This window comes from Temnothorax curvispinosus, unplaced genomic scaffold, assembly GCF_003070985.1.
Source record: "Temnothorax curvispinosus isolate PA1 unplaced genomic scaffold, ASM307098v1 QBEX01003544.1, whole genome shotgun sequence".
NCBI classification, from domain to species: domain Eukaryota; kingdom Metazoa; phylum Arthropoda; class Insecta; order Hymenoptera; family Formicidae; genus Temnothorax; species Temnothorax curvispinosus.
The window spans coordinates 180,589-204,480 of NW_020213324.1; the positions used below are offsets into that span (position 1 = coordinate 180,589).

The 23,892-nt window shown below is 37.9% G+C and overlaps 1 protein-coding gene across 7 annotated transcripts in view; it reads left to right on the plus strand.

The window, feature by feature from the left end:
• Nucleotides 1-23,892, plus strand: part of LOC112452622 (TLD domain-containing protein 2) — a 143,968-nt gene that overhangs the window by 27,130 nt on the left and 92,946 nt on the right. For 3 of the 7 annotated variants that reach the window (XM_025012920.1, XM_025012924.1, XM_025012923.1), the window contains exon 2: nt 2,966-3,690. The exons of 2 other annotated variants lie outside the window; for them this stretch is intronic. In XM_025012920.1, the coding sequence (XP_024868688.1) occupies nt 3,548-3,690 (143 nt within the window). In that variant the 5' untranslated portion in view covers nt 2,966-3,547. Of the gene's footprint in view, nt 1-2,909; nt 3,691-23,892 lie in introns of all 7 variants that reach the window. 2 more of the 7 variants (XM_025012921.1, XM_025012922.1) reach the window with 1 other exon arrangement.

Genomic DNA, 23,892 nt, shown 5'->3' on the forward strand with positions numbered 1-23,892 from the left:
ATGCAATGCCAGCTGGGATTGGTCGAGTTTGGTGGGCGAAGGGAGATCAATACTGGGAGGCTTTCGACATGGAGAGGCGTAGGCCGGTGTGTTCACCACGAGGAACGAGGACCGGGATTAACGGCTGCTACTGGCACGACCTTGATTCTGACCTTAACCTTGATAACGCCCTTGAACGAGATATACAAAAGCCGCCCGTCGTCGTCGTCGTCCTATCGGCAACGACGGGAATTTCCGCACCGGAAAATTCGTCGCCACATTTAACTCCCTGTAGTCGAGTTTTCGCTGTAATGTCGGCTGAACTGTGTGTTGCGGATTTTATAGGTCGCCCTTTGTATATGTTACAAGGCCATTGAAGCGGCTCTCGAAACGCTGACGTAGGTATCTCTCTGGGTATAGGGTAGACAAACGTACGATGATCCTGAAAGCAGATAGCCACTTTGAAACTTTTCGTTCTGATTCATCGAGCGTGCTTGATAAACTTTCTTTATATATCAATGGTTGTCACACGGTGGAAATTAACGTTTTAAAAAAGCGCCGTATATTCACTTTGATCGTTGAATCTACGAATCGGATCATCTATTTTCTTAATTATCCAATTTTCCAACATGCTGTTATATATAAATTGTAGGTAATCCGAAGCGCAACCGAATAAGATTTAAAGCATTAGTATTGCATATTTAAAAAGACTACTTTTTTTTAGTTTGTTATCACACAAATATAACGGAACGATAATCAAATTATCGTGATATTGAAACCGCGACGTTATTATAACAATATCGCTTCGATAAACATTTGTCCTTTATGGCAGAATTAATGTTATATTTCGGTAAACGTTTTACCCAAATATTATTCTATCGTTTAACTTTGATCATTGTGTTCTACTCGAGCGATCGCAGCTGTTCCGAAGGAAATCATTATGTCTCAACTGAGCAATAAGACTCCGCTCGATTTCCATATAATTAAGATCGGCTGTTATCATCGTCGCGGCCTTGACTATGCGCGCAGCTCGACGTAATAAAGTTTAACTGAGGTTGTTATGTTCGATTTGATCGCTCTGCCTGTAGAACCAAGATGGCCGCGTACACGTCGATGCATTAAAAATCTTCTTGTTTTTTATATGAGGCGTATTCAGAACAGGAGTGATCAATCCTATGAAGCGTTTTTAATGCTCGGTTTAATGCTAGAGTAAAATAAAGTCGTAATATAAATTACGGCTCGCTGTGTAAAGCAATTTTATATTTAACGTGATGATATTATCGACTGTATATCGTAAACTCAATCCATTCTCCCTTCGAAAGCCTCTTATATCGCAGGTGTAAGAACATCCGTAGATCGTTATGTTATCCTGCGAGTAGAGCTGTCTGTCGAGAGGATCGATTGATTGATTATCGCGAGCGTCCGTGATGTCGTTTCGTCTACAAGGGTGTTCGATCCATCTTCAGCGATCAGTTTCTCTCCGGCATTCCTAACGGTACTTCTCCTTTTTTTCTGACAGTTTCTTCGCGGATTACTCTTTTACCCTCCGTTTCTTCTCTCAATCCTCGAGCGCCCGTGTATTTCTACGGTGAATCGACAAAAAGTATGCGTCTTAACGACGAACGATGGATTGCATTTGCAAACCTGGCCAACTTCTTTGGAATTTACAAATTACTCATACGCTAATGAGCAATGAATTATTATTCAATTATTATTTGGAAATACCCTTTCGACATAAAACAGTGTCTCATGACTCGACGATTAAAGGTATCGAGGGAACACAATGGCTGTTGCAAAACATGTTTTGTAATCGCCACACACCTATTCGTTTTCAGCTACGCTGATTAATGCATTTCTCGATCGCGTTTCTTTATTATTTTGATGAGTGCGCAGTTCTCGCGCGGCGTCGTCGACGCGAGATAAGTAACCCAAAGATTAGAACGCGTGGAGACACGTGAAAATATTATACGACACCGGTATTTTCGGTATCATCATCGTCTTACGTTATTTTCACTGTTCTACAGACCGATTCATTTATCATACGTATGCGTTTCTCTCGTGATTACTTTCAGTTTTTAATTATAAATATTGTTCCAGTAATTAATTATAAATTATTAAACCGGTACACCAACTGCATGGAGATTATATCACGATAAATAATCGTAAAGATAAAAAATTGCTCGATAAATCCTATCCAGTAATTTCTTTCTCAACTACTGAAGATTTTCTCTCAACATAATTATTTTTTATTTTATGAGAACAAGAGAATACAGGCTGGTTTATGCAGGTCGTTGATTTAAGCCGTGAGCCCTAAGAAGTTGATCAATCACAGAAGAATAATCGATTGTGATTGGTCAATTTCTTAGGGCTTACGGCTTAAATCAACAGTTACGGCCTGCATAAACCAGCCTTAAATCTTGCAAGAGAAGGAGAGAGAGAGAGAGGAGAGGAGAAGGAGCGATTAAATTCTTAAATCTTTTATGAGACTTTAATAAAAGAGGTTTTTCTCTAGTTTAAGTAGAGCGTGCACGTTATTTATATTTTAGATTGTAATTCGTTGGTTAAGATATTTAATTAACGAAACGATGCTCTAAAATTATTAATATTATCCAAAGTGGATTAGCATAATTAAATTTATGAAATACCTACAATCAAACGTTTCAAGTTAATGCTAGAGCGATGTTATTTGAATATTTAACAAAATTAGCAACGGTTTAGTATTTTTATATTTTGAGACCTTTGCCAATTACATTTTGAGTCTCGTAAACATTTCTACGATAATATATTATCTTAAACTACTTGCCGTTTAAGTATAACGCTTAAGCTTTAGAAAAAAATATTTATTACGCGGACGAATTTAGATTCGTATCAATTTAATTTTTCTCTATTGATTCCCGAAAATAATCGAAACGAACGCTGCTCTATCGAAGATTTTGCTGTCACGCGCTTGTCAAAGAGTTTAAACTGAGTTTGGTCCCTCCTGTAGACTCGTAGTGTGCCGGGGATTTGCGACAATTGGCACTATGTCAGAGGTGAGACGTGGAGGGAAATATAAGAGAGGTGAGTGACGTCGTTGCCAACGGTCATCATCAGTTGTCGTCTCGGCCGTTATTCGTTCGCGGCTCGTTCGTGTCTGCCTGTGCAGCTGATACGCTCGTTGCCGGACGCGACGAGTAGCGTCAATGTGAAGCCCGATCAGCGTGAAGCCTGATCATCGCGAATCGGCGAATCGGCGTTTGCATGTGACCCGAGTGCACGCGCGATAACCGCTATCAAAGTTCGCCGGAGCTTCTCACGCGAGTGTTTCCGCTCGAGAAGGAAAACTTCGATCGTCGCGGCCGATCGAAATTCGAATCGATTCTTTCGGCGCGAGTCGGTTAAATATCTGAATCTGGAGTAGAACGAGTTGACAACGGCCGTCCGAAATATCGGCACGTCTGATACAGCGTCTCTGATCGTGCCCGTTCGATCCGCGATGTGAAATCGTTGCGGGAGATCGAGGAGATCGCGAGGTGTGTCGCGCAGGCGTTATCGATTCGACGATCGACGTTATCGGGACGCGGAAGGAATGGCGTTGTTCTCCGGTGGCAGCAGCGGTGCCGGCGGTGGCGGCGGTGGGCCGCCTCTTAAACCGGAAGACCCCATCCCTTCCAGGCAACGGAGCCTTAAGGATCGGCTGCGAGAAGGCATCACCGGCGGATTCGCTTGGCAGTGAGTATCGTCGGCGTGATTTACGAAACGGAAGCTGGCAAGATTCATTTTTAATCCACATGATCCACATCCCTCTTAGCACATCTTTTAATTGTACTCTAATTTTCTACTTTACCCTTCTCGTCAGCCACAATTTTCTCCCACGTTCTTAAAAGATTTGCCCTAGGACGACCTAGGATGTTAATAAACGCTACTGATGGTATATATTACACCGTTAAACGCGAGCTTTGCTACGTGCATATATAAAACTTACGCAGGCTAGACGATGAAAACAGTACATATTAGTGATACATCTCCTTTATTTTGTAATCGCGATGCTAAAAATAATGGGTTATTTTGACAAAAGCGTTTATATACGAATCGACGCAAGACGTATAGAAATATCCTTCGGAAATTACGTCACCACAAATTTATTTTCTAGCCTAATTTAAGTTTTCGTTTAGTATTGTAAGTCTTGTAGATTTACGAAACGGGCTTCTGACAATTAGAGAGCAACGAAGTTATTCTGAAGGAGAATAAGAACTCTTGGTCGCGCTATATTAGTGATGAGATTAAGTATCTAACAAGAATCTGTTGTAGTAGTTTCGAAACTTTCTGTGATTACTTTGAAAAATAAAAGCAATACTTGGAGTATACTCGAACCTGTGGGCGAAATGGGTTTCGAACTCCATGAGTACCTCGAAAAACAAAAGTGTTACTTCCAAATAGACTCGAATCTGCATCTAAATATGTTTGAATCTTTTATGAGTTTACTTTACTAGAAATTTAATGTGCGAAACATAATGCGTGTGTACATATATATACCTACACACAAATATCTTTTTATCACAATTTTACATGCCAACTTATTATTAGGTATTGTAATAACATAACATATTCGAATATTACTTGTAAAAGAATCAACTCTTTACGTTAGTAACTACTTATAAATATATTTCGAATCCTGTAAGCACTTATTCTGAAATTTGATAGTAACTAATTTGAATTCAATTACTTTGCAAGTACAATGTATGAAATATTATTTCTTATTAATATTACTCGAATCCAAGAAAATGAAACTTGATTATTGCATTTGACTCGGATTTTTAGGTACATATTGAACTTGATCTTATCCCTATACGCTATATGCTATGTGCCATATCGTGTTTGATTAAAACTTCTGCGTCTTTTTTTATTCTATTAAGTCACATTTCGTGTTAAACGAAAACGTTTTGCGAAACATTCAACATTTAATTTACAATCCCCGCAGTGCAGCGTTGTATTGTATCACGCAAACCATAAATTACAATATATATTGTAATTTATATTTAACGTCGCGCGATTGTTCAGAAAGCCTCACGAACTGGTGAACGCCTAATTTTTGTACGGAAATTTGTTTCGATACGTTCTCCGAAACGGATATCGTCGTGTTTGACTCGCTGTATGGCGAGTGTTACATTATAAAGTAAGGATTATCGATCATTTTAATAAATGAGCGGTGTGAAACCGCTATTACCATAAGACCGGATAAGCTGGACACTGTATAGTAGAAAGTGTACCCAGCAGATGGCGGTCCTGGGTACTCCGATTATTATATCCATTTTTATAATACATTATCATATCAGCGTAAAAAAAAAAATGCCGATATTTAACGGACGCGGACGTTCCGCGTGAAAGTGTTTTAAACGGTAACAGAAAATCTTTATTGAAAGTCGGCAAGGACCATGAAGTGATTTTTTTTGGTCTTAATTTTAATTTTGAAGCTGCGGATATTTATATAATAATTACAATAATAATTATACATTCGCCTGAAATTGCCAGGCGGAGTGCCGTGGGAATTTCTCCAATCTCGTTTTCGAGTCGGGCAAGTATCGGCGCGGCGACGCGACATGGCCTCGGAGCAATGATTTATCCGCTGGGACTGCGATTATATATCTGACCCGCGCGCAACTCGTTATTCAATCCCTCGCGATCCGATTTCTTTCCTCTTTTTTTTCGCCATACAAATGAGAGGGAAAGTTATTAAATAGCCATCACCTATATAGTGGCCGACGAACTCGCTAACCCGTTCCTCCGCACGACCCTGACCCCTCGGCTCGCCGTTGGGCCAGCTTCGCGTCCGACACCATAAATTATCCCAGCAATCAAGTCCGGACTCCTGCTTGTTTGCTTCATTGCGCGCTTTTTTTCGTCCTCCGCTGATGTCTTCCGCAGCGGTTTCCACTTTATGGTGCGCCAAATTTATTTTTCCACCTCGAAATTCCGCACGGTGGGTGGACCGAATCGAACGATTCGCTCTCGCGTGGTCTGTTTTATCGTTTTTGTGAATTGATTATTACAAGGAATTCCTCGTATTTTTCTTGATGTATTGACTGTTGCTTACGGTTCGTAAGTTACGGGTATTCACCTTGTATCAAATTAAAATATCATTTTTTAAGACTCACATAGCACGTTGCGGGCATTAACTTCTCGCGATCCAATTATTTTTCACTAATTTTTCACGAAGAGCAAGTATTTCCGTTCTTAATTGAATCAAATCGGCAAGTTTGATCTTCTAAATAATAAGAATCAAAGAATTATTGAAGGAATTGTTTGGAGGAATTTATAGAAGTTCCAAAAATATTAAGCTTAATTAAAGACTGCAAAAGGTTAATGCTAACAGTATTGAAAGTATTAATTGATAACTTCCTCCCTAAATTTTTTGTTTGTTATTCTAATTTTACAATATTATATTCTTATACCGTAATTTTACAATATTATTTATTGCTAATTTTTCCATAATGAAAAGATAGTTTAAAATTCTTCTAGAAAAAAACCATTAGTCATTAGATGATGATAAATATTTCTTTTCTATATTAAAAGTTAAATGCTAGTGTTTTGTTACCGTTCTTCCCCGTCGCTACTGTATCGATTTCACCGCATATGGTGCAATAAACTGCAGATATAGCGACATTAGTCATTTATAATACGTGTTATGGATTTCCGAATTGTGTCATGGATGCGACAGATACATCGGGAACAGACGACCAAGACGTCACTTCCGTGTCCGGTATATATATAATTTCGGTCAACGATACAACCACTTTGTATAGACGTTACCGACGTGACGCATAGGTCGTAGTATAAATTGAGATATTCGATAGATGTATGAGTGGGAATAATTCGACGCGTCGTTTAGTACGGAATAATTATCCGATGGCCCAGTTTCACTTTTTGACGTGTACACGCGCTGAAAGCGGATTATCGCACACTTGGAGTGTCCAGATACCAAAGTTTAGTTCGTTTCTAAACGTTTTATTTATAAATCTTTATTAATTATTTTAAAAATAACAATATTTATATTTTAAAACTTCCAGTAGAATTTCTATATACTTGTGCAACACCTTCTGTGATTTTAATATTTGCATCAGACATCTTTGAATATTTGAATCCGATTATTGACAACATATGCCATATCACACGTCGCATGTGAGCCATTCAGGACAAGAATAGTAGGTATATAGGTTTCAGATGTAAAATTCGTTTTGTTCTATAATTTTATGTTCTAAATGAACCATATTTATGAACTTAAATTATTCGTGCTCAGAATGATTCATGTACAAACCGTACATACCTATATATGTTATAAAATGTGAATCTTGCGGAAAAATTTGGTTGCTTTTGAAAAATTTTGGCTGCATTTTATTTACTTTGACCACCTTGCTGTTGATAGTTTCAATTTTTTTGAATAGTTAAATAAGTATAATATATTTTTCAGAAATTGTAATTCTTAATGGCAAAATAAATTAATTTCTCGCATTCTTTTTGCCATGGAAGATTTTAACTTTTAAGGAAACTTACAGCTGTGCTATAACACTGTAAAGTTGTAAAAATGGGCTATTTTAGTGTATTTTGGCATATTATAACTGCGATATGTATCGGAGAAGTTTAATCGCAATCAAAATTAAGTATGTTGTCAGGACTTTCAGCCCTTAAAAGGAATTTGTTGTGTCGCTTATGGTTAAAAAGATGTTGATGATTAACGTACAGTCTATTGCGTCAAAATTGCGACTTACATAGCTATTAAAGGATAAAGTATTTTTTAATTATGTTACTCAAATTTAAAGGCTTTTTAGGTTGCTCAAAACTAATATGATGTCAAAGTTGATAAATTAAAAATGGCAGAATTAATATATACCGGATATTAAAGGTAAAAACTCAACCATTATATTAATTTTGATATCTGCCATATTGGCTCCGCCATTTTGAATTTATCAACTTTGACATAAGTTTAGTTTTCAGCGATCTGAAAAACTCTTAGGTTTGATTAAAAAATATCTCATAGATCCTCAATAAATATGTAAGTCGTAACTTTGACGCAATAGACTCTACGTTAATCATCAATATTTTTTTAACCATAAGCGACACAACAAATTCCTTTTAAGGGTTGAAAGTCCTAACAACATACTTTAATTTTGATTGCGATTAAACTTCTCCGATACGTCACATATCGTAGTTACACAATATGTCAAAGTACCGTAAAATAGCCCAAATATCTCAAAGATGTGACGTGATAGAGCAATTTGGCAAACGGGATCGTTTTCTGCGTCCAAAAAACTATTGAATGCTGCAAGGCTCGAAAAAAAGTAATTTTTTGTTGTACAATGTAATTATTTAAGCATATATATAAAAGAATTGAAAGTATCCTCTCGCATGGACACGTGATATTGCCATAAGGTTTTGGCAAAAAGTCCCTTTTCGCTACCTGTAGAAAAAGCTTACTACTGCAGTAGCCACCAAGGTCACGGCCAATATCGTGTTCGGATCGGTAACGAACCATCGATTGTTCCGGTAGGCCGCTCTTATATCGAGGGAAAACAAAGGAGCAGCCGATATGCCGCCCTTTATGTGGGGGATGCATCCGCATGTATGCATAGAAGCAGCGGCTGGGGATGTGCTGTGCCACCGCATCTATGCTATCGAGTTGCCGTCTGCTATCGGATACATATGTGCACGCGTATGTACTCACCGCGCATACATATCGGCACACGTATTCACGTACTTGTACACAGATGTATGCAAGATGACCGCAAATTTAGATCGCATTCCCCAGGTCTTCACCTTCGAAAACGTTCGGACGAGCTGTCTGGAAAATTGGAAATATCCCCGTCCCGTGATACCTCCGTCATCGTATAGACTGTTCCTTACGAAATTATTAAGATAAGAACGAGATAGAACTTATAAAACGGAATTTTATCGCAAAGTTATCTCACTTCTCTTGTTTCTTCTTTACTTATTTTTTTTTAAATAAAGTTTTTGCATAATTTTTATTTCTAACGAAGGTAAAGATATGAATGAATTAGGCATTAGTTTTTAATGGTACACGATTAACACATTCCAATACGATAGATTGTCTATTTTATGGTTATTTCGTTAGAATTAGCCTTTCATTTCGCTTCATTATCATCTCGTTATTATTCAAAGGTAAATAATTTTATTGGAAATATTATTTGTATAATACTACTTTTATCGAGACTTTTATATTAAATTTCTCGAAGCAATCAATTCTTTTTGTTTTAACAAAAAATACTTAAATTAAAAATACAGAATTAGATAATTCCCCGTAGAAATTAGAAGCAGCTAGGTATATTTCTTAATATCCGTAAATTTGAGTCAATTGCATCATATATTTTCGGCTTAGGGATTTTCATCATGAATTAATCCTGCTTGTATCAAGCCTAAGATATTCGCGTCCGAGCACGTCCACGGAATTACGATGCGGACACGTGTCCAAGATCCCCACGAGCTAGAAGATTCCCTGCAAGCTTCTCCCGCACGTGGGAGCCTCAGATGGCAAGAAATGCATAGCTGCGTAAGCTGGCGGAAGTTTCCTGATTAAATTATCGGGCGCGCGCGTTCGTTTCGTACTTACTTCCCCGAACGTTTCTCCAAGCTGGAATCGCCGCGCTCGGCACGAGGAATCGATTTACCGAGGGACAGAGCGAAGGATATGACGTCGTCGCGTACCCTACTTACCTATTTCGAACAAATTCTCCGGGAATCTACCTACCTACAACGGTATTAAGCGCGCGCGCCGAACGTAAGAAATTTCGGGGATGTCACGTAGGTACTTTAAAGTTACTGCTAACTTGCACTTAGTGAGTCCCGCGGTGCTGACGAACTTCTGGATCGACTTTGTGCCGAAAACTTATTTAGACACGTTTACACGGCGTGATTTTTAGTATCAAAAATTCGTAATTCGGTAATGTGTTTTATAAACATTTAAGAGTTCTGATTTTCCTCCATACATTTATCAAGCTAACTTTCTTGTGTACTTTAAACATTCTTATAAAAAATTCTCTCTTGCAGAATTTAGAGATTCCAAAATCTCGTTACTCTATCTCAGATGTTTAATTTTTCGTTTTACATTCAATTGGCATCGTCCGTGAAATAATTCCGAGGCGTCCGCCGTGAATCCACGTTGCTGTATTGTTTCTCAAAACGTAAGAGAGAAGAAAAAACACGAAATAATCGGTCGGTGTTCTTGACTCTCGAGGAACAAGTTCGCCCGCGCCATTAGGTAGATACTCTCTTCAGAAATCTCTTGCGACGAGGTCATCGGGTAAATGGGTCAAGTAGGTTTACAAGCACTCGCCGCGTGTACTTAGGTATGCAGATTGCACGAGGCAATCGCGTTTGTGAAGCATCGCACTGTACACGCGCTTGTATTACGTCCATTTACGAATTTACGCCTGGCTTTACTTAACTCCGCTAATGGTGACCTACGACCTACGTTATCACAGGCAACATACGGGCCAAAGGGATATGTGTATAATGTAATGTGATTCAATGTAAATCAGCAGAATGTTGAAAGCAATCAAGAGCCATTGAAGCGCATCAACATACAGAGCGCGAGTGAAAAGTATCCAATGGCTGTTAAATTTTCATTTCTTTAATATTTCTTTATTTATTTTACATTTTTTAATTTCTTTAGACACCCCCCTGTTAATATAAGAGAGATTATTGCTTTAATTTAAATTTTTAATTCGAAAAGAAAATTATTTTGATGATTTACAAAACGAATCCGAATACTTTTTCTTCGAAAGTGTTTATACTCCGCCGAAAGCGAAATGTATTATTTCGCTCGAGAGCGTGAGCGTGATAATAACGAGATCATTAAAGAACAGAAAGTTTGAAATTAAAATGTGATTATTGTACACTTCAATAAGATTGTTGTAGACGTAATCAAGAAATTGTCGAGATTTCTTTTTTTATCTCGCGATATACGTATAGACAATCAATCTCCTTAGAATGTGTTTACAAGCAAACAGATAGCTTCGTTGAAAATTCTGCTCTGCAGTATTACGTAAAACGGTACGGGACAAATAACGATCGGGCACGATTAGATTAATTGGACGTATTAAACTAGTTTAGACCCGCGAAGCATGCGCGCCTCTCCGTTAGTGCGCACAATCTGCAATCGTAAAAGTCACACATGTGCGTATACGCGTTTTGCACTGCGTAAGCTTCACCGTTGCGTCGCGCGTCGTCCTCGCGAAACGGTCTCGTTTATAGCGTTGCATAAACACCCTACCTAGTTTATACAAAAAATACAGGCAATAGATGGATTATGCAATTATCAAATTGTTTATAATTAAGGGAGAAGGAGAGAGATAGTCGACAACTCGTTAATATGTATCTATCGTGATTATCTTATTATATATCAATCATTAATCATTACATTATTCGCGACCATAAAAAATTTCGCAACGAAGACGAACGACTGGTCCTTTAAGAAAGGTCGTTTCTGTCGATTTGGCCGGTCAGTGGAGGACTCTGCTCAAGGATCCCTTGGAGTGGACGTACTTGCTCTGCTCTCGCGCTTGTGCTTTGTTATATTATTAACTTTCCAAACATCTCGGCCTCCACACGGTGGAGCGCCTCGTCGCAGCGTCGCGTCGCAGCGGCCTTCCTCTTGTCACACGGGAGCGACGCCCGTCGTCGGCGTGATACTTCATCTCTCGGCAAAAAGATTATTGAGAGAGCAATGTCCGCCGAATGTCCTCGTATTTTATCAAGTACCGAGTCAGGGGAGAGGCAGGGAGACACGCCGCGAATCTGGTGCGTGCGGAAAAGAGAGCTCACGCGAGCGAAAGTATAACTCTCGTGCGTGAAGCGTGCCAAGGTTACTTATAATTTAATAAATTGTGAATAAGGATGGCGAAAATTACTTTACTCCGTAAAACAATTACTACGTTTTGTAACTTACGATAATTCACTCGTTTACGCGAAGGAATTATCGTGAGTTACTACAGAAGTAACGCTCGCGCAAACGTATAGTAATTAACATTGATATATAAATGACATTTATTATGATATCACATTTGTTCCCACTTTAGACGATTTAAAATATACACGTCAGAATTCAGAATAGAACTCTACTTATAACTTTATGTATTGTAAAATAAGCATGTTTCAAAATATATAAAGAAGGCATGGCATATAAAATTATAAGTAGAACTTTATTCCGAAATTCGACGTGAGTTATTGGTTGTTTAAAATGGGCTTTACGTTATAAATCACTAGAGTGAAGATGAAGACGTCGCGCGGGAATACAACGTATGACTTCACTGTACTAAAATACATGCTGATCTACAAGCTTTTATTTATGTCCAACCGTCAATGGATTGTTATCGCAAAACTTACGTGGACTGTCGTCATTGTTGAGCAACAGAGCGTTCTTCCTTATCTGTTCGCAGCGTGGAGAATTAAACTCGGTCTAATTATACTCGGTTTCAATTTCTGGTCAAGACACGATCGTTCACGTTCGCATTCAATGGACGTGTTTCTATCAGTTTTCTTCCCCGCCCCAATCGAGTACGGCTCCGTGCTCCTGAATTTCGCTAGGGATCGTAAAAAGCGATAGAATGTCGGAGCGCGTGTCCCGAAGGATAATCCCGCAGTCGTCGGTCGTGGGTTATTTTATGGTCCCGCGTTAAAAAGAAAACACGCACGGAAATGGCGCCTCTTTGTTTTTTTACGATAAACCACTTTTACTGGCCTATTGACATATCGACCGACGCCAATGCTTTTTATATACATTTATATTTTGTACACGATTTGCAATCTTGTACGAGCTTTTTCCTTATTCTATCTCGCGCGAACTATACTTAAAATAAATTCAGAAAGAAACAAATACGCATTGTGAAGTTATCTTTTTCTTTTATTAACCCTTATGTCAATACCCGGGTACCCACCTGTGCATATATGGGTAAAATTTTTAATGTTTGCATGAACATTTCTTTATAACCGACCGGATCGTCGCTATTTGAACTTTTTACTATCGAAATATGCAATGAACTTTTTGTTTCAATACCCGGAAGTAAAAAAATTATCGTCTTGAAGTTTACCTACTTGATTCTAATACTCAGGGTACCCGGGTACCCACTTTTAAAAATATGAGTTTTATTATAGTTATTGACTAAATTAATTTTTATATATATAGATAGATTAATATTGTTATAAGAATGGTAAATTAATACAAAACAATTATTTATAAATTAATTTAGTCAATAACTATAATAAAACTCATATTCTTAAAAGTAGGTACCCGGGTATCCTGGGTATTAAAATCAAGTAGATAAACTTCAATACAATAATTTTTTTACTTCCGGGTATTGAAACAAAAAGTTCATTGCATATTTCGATAGTAAAAAGTTCAAATAGCAACGATCCGGGCGGTTATAAAGAAATTTTCATGCAAACGTTAAAAATTTTACACATATACATATACACAGGTGGGTAGTGGGTACCCGGGTACCCGGGTATTGAACAACGTCGCACATTCCGGGTATTGACATAAGGGTTAAAGTAGAACGAATTATATATATAAATATTATATATATCCGCTATCCAATACAGAAAATTTGGTACCTGACCGAACAACAGAATCGCTACTGATAACACGAGACTGGCGGAATCCATGTTTGGCTTATTACATGCCTTTTCTAAGTAAAATATTTATATATATGTATGAAGATTTTGTCCCTACATCCATATGGTCCAAATATAAAATTTTGGTCACGTGTTATCGTCGACATTTCCGCTGTTCGATCATGTTTCAAATTTTCTATATTGGACAGCGTGAAAATTGAAGAAGCCGGAAAAGTGTATACACGTGTGTATACGATCGCGCGTGATCTCTAGAATCTACAACTGACTGTGAGAAATATTATATGGGACAGTGACACATTACATCACGCATACGTTCGCATAAAATTGTTGTTTCTCGTCGCGGACAAAGCATTCCTGTAGGGTTATTAACAAACCTGTACGTAATTTGTCGGCCATAATAACGGCATTCTCGCGCGAATAATTCTATCGCTATTAAAATTTTCACTAACAACGCAACATTAATAACACAAATGTATAATGGTGAATATATCTTATTAATGTTGCATTGCAATTTATAATGAATATATAATAACGCTACAAATATAGGTAAATATTCTCTACGGTAAATAAACAAGTCTGTGAAATTACACATAAATACGCGTCTGTAAAACAGTTTCGTTTTTAATTTAAATTTATATGAATGTAAACACGCAGTTTACTTGACGAGAATTCCTGCATAATTCGAATTGCGCGAAGGAATTTCATTCAATGCGTTCGGCCTCGCTTCGACGGCAAGGGCGCATCTGTCGTTATCAACTGGTGCATTACCGCGCCCGATAAATATGCAGATGTATACGTGTGTACCGGAATATCCGATTCGGTTGCGGCTTTCGAGCGGGCGGCGCGGCGGCAGGCTGTTTTCGAATAGAAAGGAGCCTTTGCCGTAAATGGACTCGCTTATCTCGCTTTGTAGCATAGACGCGCGGGCTGCTTTTAAGGCCTTCATGAATTCTAGTGACATTGTTTCATCGTTGATTGGCCGGAAGTCAGATGAGACCCTCCGGCGTTTAAGTCGCGATTGAGCCTCATTGAGGTCGAGTACTCGACCTAACATTGAACTAGACAAAAACGATCGATATCATTATATGATTTGAGAACGCGTTGGTCTCAGGATCGCTATCTTATTTTTTATATAATTAACATATTTTAATTTCAGTCCTTAAATTGATGTCTTTTATCGCGCTGCTTGTTTTTTTTGCTATATTTAGTTACGTCTTTACGAATATTATATTAAAATGTAATCAATGTTGTTACACTGAAAAAAATTATCATTAGCAAGAAAATAGATTTCTTTGAATTTAGTGTCCTTAATTCAAAGAAGTATTAGATAGATTCGAGAAAATATTTTAAACTCAGAAAAATGTTTTCTTAAATCTACCCAATACTTCTTTGAATTAAGAAATCTAAATTTAAAGAAATCTATTTTCTTGCAAATAATACTTTTTTTGTAATAAATATATCTATTGATTATATAACGAAACAAGCAGTTCAAAACTAATTTTTCATTTAATTACATGCTATCGAGTTATTAGAATGATCGGAAGGACGATGAATAATCGCTTTCAACCTCGGTAGAAATCATGAATAGCGCTATTTTGTTGTATCGGGATGCGCGAAGGCAAGTTACGGCGCTCTGTTGACGTCTTGCAACTCGCAATGAACTCTTATATAAGTGAGTTAAGGACGCGGCCGACACTGCTGATGTGACGGAAACGTTTAGATCTTATCTACGAGTCGAACGATGCAAGCTCTCTTTTATGGTGGTCTAATCGCTTAACAAGGGTAATTAGTCTCGTTAAAGCGCGTCCGAATTGTTGTCGCACGTGATGTGCGATTGATTTTGCAGAGGCGAGCACGAATTTCTTCCGCGATATTTTATCGACGTGAAAATATGCCTGGGATATTAAAATGCGCTTCTTAAAATTATAAGAATATAGAGGAAGAGATAACACGTGAACCACGTGGGCAACTTGAACCATCACGATATCTAGATTATTAAGTGTTACAACCTAGCGGACAGCAGTGGAATTACTAGCTGCTGGCCTCCTAATCTAACGTACAAAGCGGCAGTGTGGCACAATGTGTCATACAGTTAAAAATTAAAATTGGAGAATTGGTGCGGTATCGCTTACAGCGTAAAGGTAGTAGGTATATAAACTTTTATTTTGCAGTCAATCTTCATAGCTTCTTTTCTTAGTCGCTTTTTGTTGCATATAAAACTAAGATGGAACTTTAATGTAGTCTATTTAGCAAGTGCCACACTGCAGTGTCGCCTGTGTTCCTTGCTGGAAAGCACCCATGGTATACATTTCTATTGTGTATGATATAAAAGTAAAAATAGCGATAATACTTTTTAAAAATATTGCATTTTATATTCTATATTGTTTCTTTCTTTCAGGAGTAATAATATTATGATGAGTGTACATTATTGTACACTCATATATTATTGTGAGTAAAAGTTTTAAACATGTTACATATATTTGTATAATATTGTTACAAAGAGCACAAAAATTAGAGTAATCAATTAGATTGTAATAAATTAGAATATAATAAACATGTAATATAATAATTATTATAGACTATTTTATTATTGATATGTCTTAAAATACGAAAAAAACTATTTTTTTTGCAAAGATTAATAAAATGTATCACCTTACCCAACATGGTTCAAATTGCACTACAAAAATCGACTTTCGAAAAATTTATAACGATAATAAACGAAATTTGTTGGGAATACGTTGTAACATTGGCATTACAACTCAGCGAAAACAAAGTTTAGTTATCTTTAATAATAGTTTTCAAGTTATATCTTGAAAAAGGCTTAGGGGGATTCGAATTTCCCTATCTTCCTCTATAATGATTTATATAATTTATGTTTACATTCAGATGCGCAATAAATATTCTCTTGCGAGGCAAGAAGACTAAAATAACTGTTTTATTAATATAAATTTTACAGTATTGTTGTTCAAAAACAGGTTTGTGCGGCATTAAGAAAAAATGATAGGACTGTTAAAAGCAAGTAGCAAAAAATCAAGTGCTAAGAGGACTGTAAACTTGGGATTAAAATGAATTTGACTGAAACGATTCCTCTTGAGATACGAATTTATTACCTCTGACTGATAAGTCGACATTCTTTTCGCGTTACTTCTCTCTCGCTTCTGTCTTCGTGACTTAACGATCCGACGCAATTAACGCGGCACGCACATGTCGTTCGCGACGCGAGCGCAAATGGCATGCGGCGCGAGCTGCGACGCATGCCGCATATAATAACACGCACACAGGCGCGCGCGCACACACACACATGCGGAACGTGCAGCTGCATAATTTGCTGGTATTGTTGAACGCGCCAATTCGCAAATGTCGCGAGCTCACAAACAAATTGAACGCGTCCTCGTGCATGATCCGTTCACGTCCGTGAACTTGCGAGCAAAAGAGATAGGATGATGGAAAAGTATGCAACGCATAAAGAGATATCGTAGCGAATACATATATATTATAACAAGCAGGATTGTGTAATAGCCGGATAGTTTACTGCAATTTGAGAAACCACAGCTGGCACCTTGAAATTCTTGTACCACATTTATCGTTTTCTTTTTAGCCGGAAATATGTCATGTATAACGTGCGTAATAAGAGTAATAAAAAATTAATTCAAAATCCGAGTATCAGGCAATGTTTTAAAAGCGCTTTATCTTTTAATAACAGAGTTGACAGATTATGATATATCTATATGTCGCAGGGATTTTATGTAATTGGAGAATCCACAAAAATCGGACTATTGTGGAATAAATAGAAATTACACAATGTCACTAATGATTTTGCAAAAAGGTTCTGTCAGTGAAATTGTAGGTTGAAATTTGTATAATTATCTAATATTTATATTTGTATTAATATATTTTATTTTATATTAAAATATATTCTAAATTATATTTACAAATATAATTATATTATATTTATATTTATATATTTATTAGTAAATATTTATTCTGCAATATCACGGTTTTTGTGGATTTCCTAGGAATTTTGCGAGAAAACGAATTACCTACACGAAATTTCTGCGACTGTATGTATATACCTATATACATATATATTTTTTCCATTCGTTAATTTACATACATACAATGTAAACAATATACAAAGGATAAAAGATATGCCTACAATACAAATACAATATTTATACAAGATATTTTTTATATAAGATATTTTTCTTCAAAAGACACATAAATGCTAAACCAAATATATCACGATTTAGAATTCTTATCTAAACAGGCCATCTTTTTGCGAAATTACGCGCACGAGGCTAAACGCTTCGTAACTATGATTTATCTATGTGCAGGTATCGCGTATGTCTTGCGTTAAGTTAGCAGTGGTGGTGAAGGATTGTTCCTTTATTCATTCAAAAAATACAAATGCGAAACGGCGACGGACGTGGACCGAGAATCGCGCTATAAATAAAATATAAACCGCGGCGAGTCGCGTCGCGGTGCTGACCCCGTTGAGAGGCCGGCAAAGATTTAGTGTGGCAAAAATTAAAATTCATAAAACGTACATTATTCTAACGTGTCTAGTCCGCGAAGCCGAAATTGCTGACGCGCGACGGTTTCTCTCCGCAAAATCACGGAGCGAAGTGACACAATCTTGATCTCCTCGCATCTTAGTAAGCTAGGAACGCACGATTTGATTTTGGGAACACTTTATATACGAACAAATGGAGGATTCAGCAGGAACCAATTGGCTCGTGAAAAATGTAGACGGCTGCCAATCAATGATCCGATAAATTAGTTCGATCACATTGCCTGACAATCTCATTTCCTTCTTTCGCGGCCACGTCGAATATAGAGATGATCAGTCGGTGGATAACAGCCTGTCATAATACAATTCTAACAATAACGCAGACATATGCGGACGCGTGTTGCACATATGCGGACGTTCGATCTCGCTCCCATTGAACGAGCGCGACGTATCCTTGAAACTGACATGTGCTCCAATTTCTCGTCGTCGCAAGTGTGTCGTTGCAGTCCCGCCGAAAATAGTTCTCATGAAGGATGCTCGTTATCTGGACGATTTTGAGAACGAATCGCCGGCGCCGTGCCGTGGTGCCGTGGTCGCGCGCGATCTCAACAGGATATGTTCCAAAGGGGATGTTGTCCGACAATCTTGTAGAAATCTTCTGGAATGCGGTTGTTCTTGAACGGCTGGACCGGTTCGACGTACTCCCTATCCTACGCCTTTGATTTTCCGCTTTTTTTTTTACATTTCTCCCTCCTTCAGTACCTGCGTCATCTCTCTCTTTTCATGTCTTGCACGCGCAATCTCGGATATCAATCTCTTTTCCTAACAATGAACTGTTCACTTGAGGCACACCCTTTTCTCGTTATTGTTGTATTATTTTCGTTCTACGCAGTTTATATTCCTTCAGTATTATTTTATTTTATTACTCTTTTTAATTCGAACATATTATTATTTTAATATATTATTTTAATTTTGTTATATTATCGTAGTATTATATATTTTGTATTTATTTCGCATTTAAGAGGAATTGTTTCTCATAAATCTATATTTTTCTTTCTTTCCTCTTTTCTCCTTCCCTTCCCTCCCTCCCTCTTTCTTATACTCTCTTCTTTGTTCCGTTTTGCAAGGAAAAATAAAATAAAGTCACTGTCCGGGTTTCGTCGCGGTTTCTCTGAAAGGAAAATGCATTTTTATCTCGATTCCGAAATGGATTTTTCCGCGAAAAATGGCACTTTTCTGCGCCGTCGTTTTCGTTCCGATTCTCAGTTGATTTTTCATTGACGACTCTCTCGATTCGTCGGCCAAGTACAATAAACTGACCGCGATTAATGATCGCGAATTTTATTCCGAGTGCACACAGACTGTGTGGCTCCGATAAATGTGGCTTATGAGCTGTTTGATCTGAAGCATGCACTGCTTCATTTGAACATTCCGATCCTTTCGTCGAATTCTAATTTCGAACGGACTGCAATTTAATGACTGATTAGTTAGGCTGCATTCCGATATTCACTGTCCAGTACTGAAAATCTATATTTTTCTATATTTTACATCACGTATACGTAGATTTTCAGCACTGACAATAAATATTAGAACGCAGCCTAAGCTGCCTATTGCATTTTGAGATCGTAGATACGTATGTGCGAACATTTCGGGTGATTTGCCGTATTACGCGATTTTCACTAATGCGATAATCGCGTGCGGAGCTGCATGCGCGCTGATTTTGTTTCCGCGTGAATCCTATCTAAATTATATAAAATTACGATGCGTTTTACCGCACACTATATCGCATGTGCGGTTAATGCGGAATGAAATTATTGTGTCGTCTAATATTAGAGGAAGTTATAAGAGGAGTGAGAATCTATTTAGGTTTTTTATTATCTGTTCTAGACTACATGATAAACGGTTAGCTTATCATGTAGTTTTTAGCAACGACTTAATAAATATCTATTAATAAATATTCTTTTTATGATCTATAATATCTATATTAATGAGAAAACGCAAAGAAAATAATTAATTGAGAATTATTAAAAAATTATTAAATTCTGTTAGTAAGATCTATTTAGCTTTCCTAGTATTAAACGAAGTAATTGAAATCAGCGTAATTTTGATGTGATTTTGATACATTATAAATACACACATCATACCTATATTGTCATAAATATGATATACTTATTGTTACAACCTATTGTCATAAATTTCGTATATTTAAAAGATATACGGAAGTGGCCCGTATTTAAAACATCGAAATATCCAAATTATATCGCTTCTAAAGAATTGTAACGCCCGATTAAGAATTACACGCGAACTGTATCATGTCGTTTGAAAATCACTTTGCTTTAAAGAGAAGATCGGCTGTCGCGGCCGTCTTCCGGGAATTCTATTTATAGTCGAACACACCTGAATGAATGAGTCTTTTTCTCTCTCTCTCATTCGCGTGAACACGTCTACGGGGTTTCAAACAGGTTCCATCAGGTTTTACGGGCGTAGGCCTAATCATGCATGCAAGAAAGCTCCGCCTCGTCGGTCGGTCATTGCTTCGCCCCGATGGATTTCTTTGCCCATGGTCATCGGCTGGCTCTCTGCGCCGGCTTCCAGCTCCGGCAAGGAATTCGCTCGGCATCTGCTCCCCGTCGGCGGACCCGATAATTGTCCCGGATAGTATAGGTATGCCGGAGTCGTAAAAGGTCGAGCAATCTGCAAAACTCGTAAGAAGTCGCGAAAAGTCCGCGACCTTCGTAATCTTGACGAAGCACTCCGAGTTACCGGTATTCGAACAGCCCCTTTCGCTCGGCGGGTGAGACTTGCGCGCTCAAGGATACTTCGCGACAAACAAGCCTACCAAGCGGATCTTTGTGATTTGTCGTTATACCGCACGGAAATATCAGCGAAACTTTTCCCGTTATATAAGCACCGGAGCAATCATCTATTTTTTCATTGTTAAAATTTGCGATCCTTTCCTTTTTTTCTCTCTCTCTTTTCTCGCTGTATTTTTCTTCCACTTTGCTATTTGTAAAAGAGATTAAAATTTCTGACCAGAAAATAAGCGTTTTTGTATTTACCGAAGGGAAGAAAATCAGACTGCGACTAGGATTCATATCATAGGGAAAAACTTAATTAGAACTGGTAACGTCCATATGTTAGATAGACCATACGTTAAATACATCCAAAGTTCAAATAACAGCGATGGAAAACTCGATTCCATTATAAGTCACAAAATTTATATAGGTGAAAAATTGTTATACATAAGAAATTATTATAATCTAAATAAAAGAGAATAAAACGTAACTTTTTTGTTGAGGCGGTTACAGAGACGTGATTTTTTTATCTGATTTCACCTCTTGAAATTTTATTTCAAGATTTGTGGCAGCATCTGAAATACAAAATCACAAAATCAAAAAGATTGTGACTTGAATGTTGAAATATTTTTTCTCATCGCTGTGGCGAATGCTTCGGCGAATGCATTATCATATTAACATTCCTATTATTTTAAATTAACAAAGTCTACCTCTGTTACTATGCCAGTGAAATCATGCTTTCGGTGAAGCCTGGAATTCATTGCGCTTCCGTTGCGTTTCCGAGCGGAAGCGACCGAAAAACGGCGGAAGGCGTGCTGCGAATACAAAGTAGACGAAATGACGGCCGGCTACTGCTTCTTTTATCCGAGCGATAGGAAGCGTTTATCGCAGAGCCGAGCCCGTGATGAAAGGACGATTGACTACCGTACCTCTTTTAAAAAATCTGGAGAATTCCGGAAACTGGCTTCCCTCACGTTCGGTTTCCCCTGTTGCACGTCGCCGCGTATATCGAGCGTGGGAGATTGAATGGCGGGCGCAAATAACTTTCCTGCATATCTCTCGGGCGATACAGCTCGAGCTCTCGAAAGCATCGACGAGACGAAAGGAAACGTGCGCTGCGCGAGATAGCCATACGCTTTTGCGGGACACGCGCGATAGCTCGAAGGAGACAATGGCTCACGCTCCGCGCTCGTGTTGTGCATATACTCCAGACAGACACGTGTCCGCGAAAAACCGGGCAGACGTCCGGGCATTGAGGAACGTGTATTATACTAGTCTCGGATATCGCACGAACAATAAACAATTGCATATGCGATTTATCGATTTTGCAATAGCTGCGCGAGCGTTCCCGATGGATATTTTGCACGCGCGCGTTCTGCAATGTGCAAAAGCTGTATAGTAAATATCTATAGGCTACGCGTTTTATACATGTGCGCGTTTGTCCGCGTACTTGTAAGATTGAAAAATACGAAAATTAAAATCACGGTGATATTGAAAAGACGTACACGGAGAAAATTTTATAGTAAATATTACTATGGTGTCGCACTAGCTGCGGACCATCGAGGAATTTTAAGTTAAATTACTATGTTTATGGTAAAAATTACGTTATTTAATCGTTTTTAAAACAATAATTATAGTATTTTAACTTGAAGTTCCTCGATGGTCCGCAGCAGTGCGACACCATAGTAATATTTACTATAAAATTTTCTCCGTGTAAAGGAATTAAATTGTGCGAATGAGAAATGTGTAGAGGAAAGAGAATTGAAAGGGGGGGGGTGTTAATATCTGAGCTGTTTATTTTAGGGATGTTTCGATGATCGAAAAGTAACAGAAAAATTCACGATTCGTCTGTTTACAATTCATTCTTATATTAGTTAGATACATAATGCATTTCTGTAACGTATATATATAGATGTACTTCGAAAATTAATTAATAATTTTAAATTAATTGAAATTATTCATGAATATAGTTATTAATATTTAATCCATTCTCTCTTTTTACAGGTGAGTAATCTTTATGCCGTTACTTCGTATCTACCCGTGACAGAACGGCCTTTTGCATGTGAGTACTCGTTGGATTGAAAGATATGTATCTTCACGTATAGTAAAACCGATTTCTCTTCAGTCCGAGGTAATCGATGTGATAAAAAGCACGCGCGATGCACGTGATTAGAGATTCGATTTTACGCCCGAAGCACGTTTGAACGTAAAAATGCAATTTATAAAAATATTGCAAGCGAGATGGAAAAGCGGGTCTCGGCATTAAAGAAACAACAAGCTCCGCAATTTTTATAAGACTTTTAATCCTAATTCTTGTGTATTTTTGATTGTAATTTTAAATGATGTAGAAACTACAATTGTGTTTATTCAACGATTGAAACTACAATACACAAATATCACTTTTCGAAAACGAAAGATAATATTTGCACACAGAAGCAGATATAAATTCCGATAGCATAAACAATCTATATTACATAGATTGCTTGTGTATGCTTGTTTTCACTTGTGTACTCTAGATTTATAACACATTTCTACGCATTCCGTAAGCTATCTCGATTCCCGAGAAGCATTATATAAAATGTACGTTTGTTTTCATAATATCAATTCAATTCAATCGCTCCGTGCTCCAGTTAAGGATCGCGCTGCACTCTTGCTGGAAGCGACGGACGCGAACGAAGATTGATCGTTTTCATATTGCGCCGATTCTCTCTTCCATCGCGTTCGCAACGCGAACGGTGTTGATCGAGGATCGTCTTTTTGACGAAATGCGTTGGGCGGATAGGCGGCTTCGCTTACACGCGCGGATGAAGCTGAAGAAGACGTACGAGCGAACTTACGCGAACAAACGTTCCCGTCGATAAACTCTGTTTGCCGTTTTCGCAACTGCAGATATCGGTTCCTGCAAATCGTTCGCGGTGATATTTTCGGTGCGATAGGAAATCTGGTCGGGTCGTAAACTCGCGCTCGTGTATTTTCGTTATGCCA